Genomic DNA, 11159 nt, shown 5'->3' with positions numbered 1-11159 from the left:
GATGCTAAGAAATGCCAATAGGCTCCCTAGAAGGTAAAGAGTTAGGATCTATATGTATGCGATGGGTGCAAAGAGTAGGGCTAATTCCCTTAAGGTCTTGGAGGGAGTAGCCAAAAGCAGAACTATGCTTTTCTAAGATAGTTTGCAAGCAGAGGGATTCTTCTTGAGAGAGTTTATCACTTATGATCATAGGAGAATCCTGATCATTATTGAGAAAAGCATATCTAAGACAAGAAGGTAGGAGTTTAAGTTCAATGGAGGGCTTAGGTGGTTCCAGCAATTCATCTAGAGCTTCAGGGTCTATAGGATTTTTGTCTTCTTCTTTGATGAAGAACTAGGCATCATCTTTAAGGTTGGGTTTGATTAAGTCATCAAGAGATGCAGCCTTAACCTCTTCCATTGGGTCTTCTTCTAGAATTGGCTCAGTCTCAACATTTAGAGAATGAGTAATGGGTATATAAAGCTTAAAGTTTTTCCCAAGTCTTATATTCAACTTCCCTGTTTGTCCTTCTTGGATAAGTCTTTCAATTGGTTGTCCTATCAACAAGTCAAGCTCCATAATATCAAAGATATAGAAGCTTAGATGAACCTTAGTTCCTTTTACCTAGATAGGAAGGACATAAAGTATTCCCAAAGTTGGGAGAATGTGTCCTAAAAGACCTTTCAATAACTTTGTTGTTGGGGGTCAATGGCATGTGTTTCAACAAATCATGAGCAAAAGATGCAGACATGATGTTAACACCCACAACTGGATTGTAAAGAGCATCTAAAGGAGCTTTATTGATTTGACAATGAATGGAAATAGAAGGTGAATATAAGTGAATCACATCAGAGGAAAGCTCTTACTTTTCTAGCTATTCATTACTTATAATAGACACTAGCTCTTTCGTAGACTTTTTAAGGAAAGCATCCTCAGAAGGGTCTAAAGGTTCTTTATGAAATGATGATTTCCTAGACTTTTGGGGTCTCCTCATAGTATGGTAATTCAAGGTATTTCCATATTCATTAAAAAGTTCATCCTCAAATTCAAGCATAAAATCCAAAAATAGAGTTTCCTCCATTTTCGGTGGTTCAGGATCTAAGATAACTAAAGTTGGTGATGGGTTTTCTATGGATTCAAATTCAGCTATCTAGGATTCTTCCTCTAATGGCCTCTCTTCTACTTCTTTAGGGGCATCCTCTAAGATTTTAGTAAGAATGCTTCTCCCCATATTGGCGGAGACATGCAAGAACGAGCCTCCTAAGGCCATATTAAGATGCTTTGAGTTTTCCTATTAAGACCCATATAAAAGTGTTGAAGAAGAATAGGGTCTTGAATGGCAAGGTTAGGGCCAGTTTTAATGAGAGTATTAAAATGTTCTCATGCCATGCCTAGAGATTCTTTTTTCTTTTGACTAAAAGATAGAACCTTTAAATGAAGTCTAACTACCCTAGAGATGGGAAAGAATTGCAAGCAAAAGCTAGAGCACAGGGCTTCCCAATCTCCTTGTCTACTCTAAATGGTGAGATTGTACCAACGTTTAGCTTTCCCATCAAAGAGAAGGTAAATAACTTCCATCGTAAGGTTTCATCTGACATGCCCGCAATGTGTAGGCATGCACAGGTCTGCTCAAACTCATTTAAGTGAGAATAGGGGTTTTCATCACCTTTGCTTGAAAAGGGTTGATCCTGAACCATGTTGATTAACTGCGGGTGCAGCTCATAGTCAGGTGTTAGGTTAGGCTTTGAAGATTCTTGTTGCTGTAGGCTTGTGCCCATGGGTGCACCATATTGGTAGATTGGAGTGGATTCTAGATCCATGGTAAAAAGGAAAGAAAAGATAAAAGGATAAAAGTATAGTACAAGGTTAAGCTAGACTTGAAGTTAACTCAGCAGTCGTTCCTCGGCAACGGCGCCAGAAATGCTTGTCAGTATAAATTAATGCACATAGAATAATCCGCAAGCACACAGATATTATACCATTGTAGCACTTCATCGAGAGTAACCCAGTTTTATATCAAACCCAAAGGAATAGAGGTGAGAGTAACTAATTCTAACTTAACCCAACTTCACAATCAAGGCTAGATAATAGGAGCGTAGAGGAGACTGCTAAGGTCTTCTAGTTCTAACTTCGATAAGCTTTGTCTTCTATTATTCAATTCTAGGGATATTACTAGAGAAAACACGAGCATAGTATGTTTCCTATAATAACAAAGTCCTGCTAAGCCTACTAATGAGAGGTGGACTACAGAGGATTCAATGAGGCTATAAGAGTCACCCTCACGAGCTACCACCGATCTAGAAAATAGGGTACTTCCACGAGTAACCGAGTCTAAGCACCATGCTGACACTATAAATACTACTGGTAGCCCTAACAACTAGCTTAGCTTTGTGGGGATAGTACCACTGGTAGCCCTAATACAATAACCCTCACCCTCTACAGTGTATGTTTTCTGTTTAAACTTGGATGCAAATGCAGGGCTCATAAAAGAATGTGAAGCACCCGAATCAAATAGTACAACTGTAGGGTGTTGATCAACCAGAAACTTACCAGCAGTGACTACCTCTCCTGAAGGAATATCAGCAATATTAGGTAGCGTTTGGTTGAGAGGCGAAATGGAATGGGATGGTCCTGACTCTGTTTTCTGGAATAGGATGGTTCCTATTTCTGTTTGGTTAGTAGAATGAGATGATCCCTGTTTTCTGTTTGGTTAGGAGGATAAAGTGAGACGGAGTGATCCTATCTCATGTTTGGATGAAGGGATAGAGACAGGATATCTCCATATGATCACCTCCCTCATAATGTAGGTATTCTTACCACTTTTTATATTGAGAACATATGAGACTGTGATGGATGCCAATGTACTTGATAGCAAACAAAGAATTGATGATACTTTGAATTCCCCTCGTGAAAAAAGTTTGCTCGTGCTGTGGACACCATTTTAAGCAACGGAGTGTAGCTTTGTCCTCTAGAAAGAGTGCAGAACTAGAGCCTACTGGAGCGTTTGGCTCACCAAAAACTTACACAGAGTACTCTGTAGTATGTCAAGTGGACGAGCCTTTGGAGCCTAAAGATATATACCACCAAACTGACTACAGGTCTAATGAGCGAGATGGTCTGCTACAGATGGCATCTGACTCTGAGATTGAGGTCCCTTGTGCCAATGATGTGAAAAGTTCACAATCTCGTGAAGCCAGTGTTATGGACGAAGACTTACAAGAAGATGCAGCTTGTGAGCAACCTGTTCTTCCTTCCCCTGTGGTGATCAAGGAATTTGAAATAATTGTCAAGAAGGAGCCCAGTGTTGAAGACACCTGCAATACATCTTCGGCGTGTCCTGCTGTGGATGATCATCCAAATAGCGGAGGTGATGTGGGCCAGACGGAAGAAAAAGAAAGCCTATCCAGAAAATGGGCACCCCGTCATGATCCTGTGCTTGTTATAGAAAATTCAGGTTTAGAAGGTAAATTTTGCTTCACAAACTGGAATGATTGCCTCTACTGCCACTTCTTTTCAAATGATAAATTATATGATTGGATGAATAATCATGCAGATGCTGGTATTTCACAAATTCCAGTTATGCCAAGTGATGAGCTACCACAGGTTCCTGGTGAGATTGAACCATCTCAGAGCACAAATGAAGGCAACGCTGATCCAAATGAGGGCTATCTCATCAGAGAAGTGCGTCAGCAGCTGATCCACATACAAATGAACTGGTGCTAGAGAATGCTCATCATGGTGCCAAGACTACAGGTCATGCCAAGTTCTTGGACACAATAGAAGTTCAAGGCTCATACATAACAGTTCTAAGCCTTACAAATAGTATAAGTTTTAACCTACCACATAATATACAAACACATGATAGTAAATTCAAGGCTAGTCACAATATATAGTTCGAGCCTTGGAATTAGTTAACCACAGCTAATTGTCTCATGTGGTGCAAGCAAAAGAAGCATTGAATTCCCTATTTCACTGTCCTGGGAACCTTGCAAGCAAAAGAACCATTGAAGCCCCTATTTCACTGTCCTGGGAACCTCTCAGAGACAAACATAGCCACCCACATCAACTTGTGGTCAAAAGGAAGGTTGTAGAATGCGCGTCCCATGTCTTTGTTGGCCACCAAATACTGGTAGTACAGATTTAACTGGGCGGCATCGAAACCTGGAAGGTTAATCAACATGTTGAATAGATCATCTGGTAAATCATTGGTGGGCTGTGGTGGGGGTGCAGCACAGGCCTTCTCTATAGCTTCAGCAAGTCTGTCACCAACACGACTGATTACAGCAATCAGCCCATCCTCTTCATCCCCACCAATCCTAGCTTTCTTTGGCTTGCTTGCTGATGAGGTAGCCCCTTGATTAGAAGGAGAGGGAGTGGCCTCGCTCTCACCATTTGCATTCAACTCACTCACAGCATTTGCATTCAGGTCTTCATTTTCAGTGTTAGCTTCTTCAGTACCTAATGCAGAATTTGAGTCCTTGGCAAACTTTCCTGTTGCCATACTATTTCCAAAGATTGTCCGCATCTCACCATAGTTTGGAAGGCGCTTGTTCAAGAATTCAGCATCAGCCTTGTGATCCTACAATGGATAAATGGAAGTTTAGTTAGAAGCAAACAATTAGAGCTTAACATGTTGGTTAAGTTTTTTGCAATTATACCTTAACATAGTCATTGTAGTGCTCCTCATCAAGAGTGATAATGAAGTTGTCCTCATCCCAACCAGTAGCACTCACTTTCCTAAGCTTGGTCATCTTTGCAAACTTCCTTTGTTGTGTCTTCAAATGATTTTTAACTTGCTCCCCAGTTTTCATGGTCCTGAACTTTTCATTGACAGCTTTAGCACAAGTGTTCAAATGGACTTTCTTAAAGCCAGAACATGTCTTTGTGCCACTAGCCACCAGATTGGCTAGGTGAGTTAGCATAAAAGCGGTCTCTGGTGTTGTCCATACAGCATGTCCATTTGTTCCCCCAACTTCCTCGTTCAGGTCTGCCATGACCTATCATATACAAAACCAGGAAACACAAATGCCACTTGAGAAGTTATTTATTAATTGTTTCTGGTAGACAAACAACAAAAGCATGTTTGGAATATGTCATACAAACACACTGAAACTTCTCAAGTTGCATGTTTCAACCAATAAATCTCAGCAAGGCATATGTCATACAAATTCCAGCGAGCTGTACATATATTTCAGCAAGCCATATGTCCATACAAATTAAATTCAGCACAGCTGATCCATAATTGTTTGTCTAAATACATAAAAATACATAGAGATACTATATATTAATTTGCATAATGGTTTTGACGGTCTACCCACATCTGATCCGCAATTGTTTGTCTAAATTGAACGGTTGCAGCATGCTCACTTGCTTGTCCAGTATATGATGTAGCATGGGTTTGCATTGGCCAATTCGAATCTTGAATGATGAACTCATCAATCCCATCTGCTATGACAAAATTATGGACTATGCAGCAAGCTACAACAATATCTACTTGAGTTTGGAAAGGGAAGAATGGAGTTGCATCATCAAGAATTTTGAATCTCCTCTTAAGTGAACCAAATGCACGCTCTACAGTCACACGAAGAGACGAGTGCCTAAGGTTGAATAACTCCTTCTCATTTTGGACCGGATTATTCCCCCACTCATTCAAATGGTACCTAACTCCACGGAAAGGAGGCAAGAATCCCGGTTTGGCTCCATAACCGGCATCAACAAGATAGAATTTGCCTAGCATATTGTAGAAAAGGAGATCACATTTCGAGTTATCAAAAATTGGCATAACGAAATTAAGTTAGTGATTTTTTTTTGTTACCTTGTGGAACACGAAGGCCATTAGGGCGTTCTAAAGCATCTCGCAAAACTAAAGCATCATGTGCTGTGCCTTCCCAACCAGCCAAGACATAAGTAAAACGTAGATCGAAATCTACGGCTGCCATTACATTTTGAGTTGCAAAGGATTTTCTACCACGAAACGAATGCTCCAAATCTTTAGGAACAGATGCTCTTATGTGTGTACCATCAATAGCTCCAATACAATCCTAGTTTATGTTCATCAAAGTAAAAATTAATTAGGGGCCAACACAAGGTTACATAATTTAAATGTGAAACAAAGGTAGGGATAAACCTCACACCTTAAAATAAGGATCCCACCGATAGTTTCCGGCAATTTTGGACGGAGTTTGCAATGATGGGGGCCTAATAAATTCTGTTCGTAGCTCTCCAATGGCATGAAGGACATTGTTGAAATAGCGGCTTACTGTTTCTCCTGACCTATGATAATTAGTGCCAACTAACCTATTTCTAAGGTTGTGCCCTACTGTATTTAGAAACATAGCCACCTGTTGCTCAACACACATATGAGTGGTATCTTGAAGCAACCCTCGATCTCTAAAAAGGTTACAAAATCGATAGAAACATGCTCTATTAAGTCTAAGCATGTTTACACAAGTTGTATCATCCTTCCAAATGCAAGTGTCTAGGTATTCTTGTCTAATTCTATCCCTTTCCTCAATTGGCGCATAAGTAATACCAACTCTACTGGCACGTCTTTTTCTCTTTCTAGACTGAATAACCGTGGCCACCATGAACAAGAACATATATGCAGCAGCTGAACAAACTAGAACCTTGGTTCTCTGATCCATCTACAATGCAACAATCAAAGAAAGAAAAACAATATTGTCATGTCATGCTCAAACACAGATCAGAAACATGAGGTAACTTACTAGCGCTACAGCGTAGGGAAAAAAATTCCCATTGGACTTTGCTGATGGAAAAAGTATGATTGCCAGATTTGCTATGCCTGTTGTTTGGAAAATGACAGGGGCTACAATCTCCATTGATTGAAAATTGCCTATGCTTCTGCTGAACTGAATGTTCCTAAAGTTCAACACTGTGAACTGAAAACCTATAGTAGTTCAACACTTCAAATGATGAAAATGCACCTGCAGCAGAGCTTTTAGGTAGCTTGACAAGGAAGCCTCAAAATGCCAACCAGTCTCCGTTTTGCATGAACCGACATGAAAAACTGGACTATCAACTTGCAACCAATGCAATTTCTATTTCACTATCACTATTCTACAAACAGAGAAGTAAAATGTTCAGATTGTTCGTCTATGATGACAGAACATGTGATGGCTACAAAGAAGGAATGTTGAATTTTGTCTTCACATCTTTATAAACCCTTTTATCACATAATTTACTTCACACAGTGGTCTACTGTAATATTCACCTTAAGAGATTAACAGCAACCAAATCAGCATAACAAAAAAAATGTTTTGGTGGGTTCTCACTGCATTTATCAGATGGAAGCACACCTAAATGAGTCCATTAGGTTATCTCAACTAAAATGTTGGAAGTGCTTTCTCAACTCCAAGGCACAACTGATGGCACTTGACTGGAGGCAAAAACAAAAATCTGCTAATGGAGATCACAAATCTTGAGCAAATCCATTGTGTTAGGGTTTGTATACCTTGGGCAAATCACAAATCTGCTAATGGAGAAGGAGGATGGAGCTGCCGGACGTGTGCCGCACCGCCGCCGCCGACCACAGGCCGTGCCGCCGCTGCCGACCACAGCCTACGCCGCCGCTACGAGGGCCCGTGCCGCGCCGCCGCCGTGGGGGCCCGTGCCGCGCCGCCGCCGTGGGGGCCCGTGCCGCGCTGCCGACGCGCCGCCTGGTGCCGCGGCGCCGTCAAGCGCTGTGGCCCCGCATCCCGCGCCGGTGATGGATGCGTCGTCACCGAGCTGTCGCCCGCTCGAGCCTTTTTTCCGAGAGAAGAAACGGAGTCACGGTGAGTGGTGAGAAGAAAGCAGGGACTGCCTCCGTCCGTGTAAAAAAGTGGGACGTGGAGTCAAGGAATCTGAGGGGAATATGCTAGGTGGGATATCTACGTCCCTGGGCTGACTCCCATCCAAACAGCTCAAATCCCAGGTCCATCCCATCCCACCCCTTCGAATCCCTCCAACCAAACACACGGTTAGTGTAGTTCACCTGCCCCTGGTGGCCACCTTGGTTGTTATTCTTCCTAGGATAAAGACACCTCCTTGCCTAGTGACCTGGCTTGTTGCAGTTCCAGCATGGCATGTTGCTTGGAGGAACATTGGAGCTACCTTGACTAGTAGTGCCCTTTGGAAGAGCAACTGTAAAAGCCTTGCGAAATCCAGTCTTGCCTGGATTCTTCTTCAGTGGTGGGCGGAACTTAACAGCTGATGCCGGAGGACGGAATGGAGCCTTAGATGTGACTGGAGCTTTGGACTATGAGGCACCCACCTCATAGGCTCTCTTGTGATTATTTGAAGTGGCATAAATATCATTGTTGTTTTCTTGAGATAAAGCATCACTAACAAACTCATTAAAGGTAGCACACTTACAATTTCTCATAGTCTTCATCAATTTGGGGCTAAGTCCCCGCTTGAAACTAGCTATCTTCTTGGCATCAGTGTCAACAAACTCAGTAGCATACCTTGCAAGGTTTTTGAAAGCCTATAGGTATTCATTCAAGCTCTTGTTCCCCTATGTTAGCTTTATAAATTCAGTGTGCTTGATTGCCATGAGACCAGGAGGAATATAATTTCCACTAAAAGCAGACTTGAACTGATCCCAAGTGATTTGGGCGTCAGCAGGCATAGTGGACCGATAATGACTCCACCAAATACCAGCTGGCCCATACAGTTGGTGAGATGCATACTCAGTCTTCAGCACCTCAGTCAAGCAAAGCAGACGGAATTTTTGCTCGAGAGTGTTCAACCACTCATCAGCTTGGAGGGGCTCTTCAACCTCCTTAAAGATCAGTGGTTTAGTATCAAGGAAATCTTTGAAGTCGCTATACTAATTTGGTTCAGGTCCTTGGCGTGCCCACGGCCATCACGATTTGTAATCGTGTGGAGAGCATTTGCCATAGTATGCTGTCCTTCAACCAGTATTGCCATCAATTCCGCTAGTGTGGGCAGTGGTGGTGGTGGGAGATTATCATCATCACCAGCCACACCAGTGGCACGAGTATGTGGCATCTGCAACAATGCGCAACTAGCAATTATTGGAGATGTCAGCACATTGGAGAGGAGCAATGTAATTACGCCAAACTGAATTTATTGGAAAGAATGAAAAATTCATGCAATAAAACAGAGGCAATAATTCATTCTCCAATCACCACATCATCAATAAATTACTAGCGCCATTTGCATTGCATTACAATATGACATGTTTTAAAATCCACCAACTAAGATAAACATCCCGAAGGGAGCGGATTAAGGTAAATTACATGCCAAGTTCGAATTAAAGGTACATCCAACATCCACCATAGTACTTGGTCCATTACACAAATGGCTGCAAAAGCTTAAACTAGCAAGACTTGCTAGCTAACTACTAGTCGTAGTGGTCACTGTCCACATCGGAGATGCCCTGGACTTCTTTAGGGTCATCCTCTTCCTCTTCCTCTTCATTTGCAGGTTCAGCGTCATTGACATTCATCTGCACATCCTCTTCTTCTTCATCGGCCTCAATCACTTGAGGTCCAAGATTTGGGTAAACTAGTGGAGGGTGAGGAATAGGAAACAGGCGGTTGTTTAGGTGATGGTATTCAACCTGAAGCTCCTCTAGCTGCTCTTGGAGCGCATTCTCTGTTTGAAAAGCATTGTGGTTAGCCACGATCCATCCCTGACGCCTTTCTTCTGCTAACTCTAGAACTGCATCTCTATGATGGGTCACACGGTCCAACTCCTGTACTACCTCATCTCTCTCTATGATGAGGTTTATAAGCTGGTTATGAAGCTCATCTCTCTCGCGTGCTGCTTGCCCCCACTGCTGTAGGCGATAATTTGCAATGCCCTGAATCTCATCTATCTCCAACTGAGCTTGCCCACATGCCTCCGCCCTACGGCGATACTTGCGGGCATGCAACCTGAACTTGTGCTGGGCTGCCATTGCCTTGCCAGCTTCTTCTAATACTCTAGAGAGTGTCCTGCCTAACTTGACAAAGCTTCAAGATGGCCATCATAGCACTCATTTCCACATTGTCGCTCTGAACACGTTCACCATGGCCTTGAACCAAGGCTTGGCCAGCTTCTTGAGTCCACTCAGCATCTATAGGAGCCACTCGGGGAATGGATGCAGCTAGTCCACCCACTAATTCATCTCCAAAACTCTATGCTATGTTCATAAGCACATCAAGTGTAGCAACTTGTGTGGCTTCCCATGGGCTTTGCCCATCAGACTTGGTGCTCCACCCACGCCATAGCGGTCTCATGGGGTTCTGCGGCACCACCAAGGTCACATTGTACCATGGCACATCTCCAAATGGCACCGTCTGCACCCATGTGTAATAGGGCACCTCTGGGTACCCAACTGAGCTTAGCACCCTCCAGAGCAAGGTAGGCATACCAAACTAGTCCAAAAAGGTGTTGCTATGAGGAGGACACATGGGCGCGGCCATCTGTATCAAAAGGGATGCAACTCTCATGAGAGGATTATTTTTCAAGGTAGGCATAAGTAAGTTATAAGGGAGGGAGTACTGCAATATGAATGACATGAGTGAATATGATGCATGCACGCTCCGTACGTCCTCACAAACCTAAGAAAAGTTAAGTTCTAGCAGAATATACGGTGGCATACACACGTTCTCTCGAATAGCGATAACTAGTCGATCTACACGGTGCGTTGTTAGCGTACCTACAGAAAATTTCATTGCAGCCCACCCAACAAGAGATAATTAAGCATATAATGAAAGTAGTAAACTAAGATACTCTCCATATATACATCCCCAGATATATATATATATATATATATATATATATATATATATATATATACTTTGGTATCCAAACTACCCGACAGATATACCCACAATTAAGTACCTTCATATATACATGTATGCAACATGTAAATATTCTAGTAACCACAACTAACTCTCCCCTAGACCGACAATTGGATGGTCATGCTCTCACAACTCACACTTACCTTGACGTAGATGCAATTGATCCATACATTACCATTCAAGCGAATGGCACCCATGCAATAGCACGCTGCATGGACGACGAAATAGAAACAATCACTTTCCCCCAAGTTAGTAATTATATAAGCCACCTAAAAGTCCTTATGTGGGCTACAAAGGATGTGATCACCGGCATACTATAAAATTTTAGATTTTGAACACCTATATATAACTATAAGTTAGAAAAC

General features: G+C 42.4%; 2 protein-coding genes across 2 annotated transcripts; both read right to left on the bottom strand.

Annotated features, from left to right (window-relative positions):
* Positions 1-3998: 3998 nt before the first annotated feature.
* LOC136488929 (uncharacterized) lies at positions 3999-4974 on the bottom strand. Its single transcript, XM_066485700.1, has 2 exons — positions 4639-4974; positions 3999-4559 (listed from the first exon to the last, which is right to left on the bottom strand). Exons 1-2 carry the CDS (start codon positions 4972-4974, stop codon positions 3999-4001), a joined length of 897 nt encoding a protein of 298 aa, XP_066341797.1.
* A 290-nt stretch (positions 4975-5264) lies between these two features.
* Positions 5265-6624, bottom strand: LOC136484938 (protein ALP1-like). The gene is made up of 3 exons (XM_066481902.1): positions 6115-6624; positions 5796-6021; positions 5265-5710 (listed from the first exon to the last, which is right to left on the bottom strand). Exons 1-3 carry the CDS (start codon positions 6622-6624, stop codon positions 5265-5267), a joined length of 1182 nt encoding a protein of 393 aa, XP_066337999.1.
* Positions 6625-11159: the final 4535 nt, after the last annotated feature.

This window comes from Miscanthus floridulus, chromosome 10 (genome assembly GCF_019320115.1).
Source record: "Miscanthus floridulus cultivar M001 chromosome 10, ASM1932011v1, whole genome shotgun sequence".
Taxonomy (NCBI): domain Eukaryota; kingdom Viridiplantae; phylum Streptophyta; class Magnoliopsida; order Poales; family Poaceae; genus Miscanthus; species Miscanthus floridulus.
This window is presented reverse-complemented; position numbering and strand designations above follow the sequence as displayed.

Bases quoted from the DNA above. Each gene is read 5' to 3' on its own strand.
- LOC136488929 (XM_066485700.1), bottom strand. From the start codon at position 4,974: ATGGCAGACCTGAACGAGGAAGTTGGGGGAACAAATGGACATGCTGTA. The intron at 4,560-4,638 runs GTATAATTGCAA...TATCCATTGTAG, and splicing joins ACTACAATGACTATGTTAAG to GATCACAAGGCTGATGCTGA.
- LOC136484938 (XM_066481902.1), bottom strand. From the start codon at position 6,624: ATGGATCAGAGAACCAAGGTTCTAGTTTGTTCAGCTGCTGCATATATG. The intron at 6,022-6,114 runs GTGTGAGGTTTA...AACATAAACTAG, and splicing joins GGTGGGATCCTTATTTTAAG to GATTGTATTGGAGCTATTGA. The intron at 5,711-5,795 runs GTAACAAAAAAA...ACAATATGCTAG, and splicing joins TGGCCTTCGTGTTCCACAAG to GCAAATTCTATCTTGTTGAT.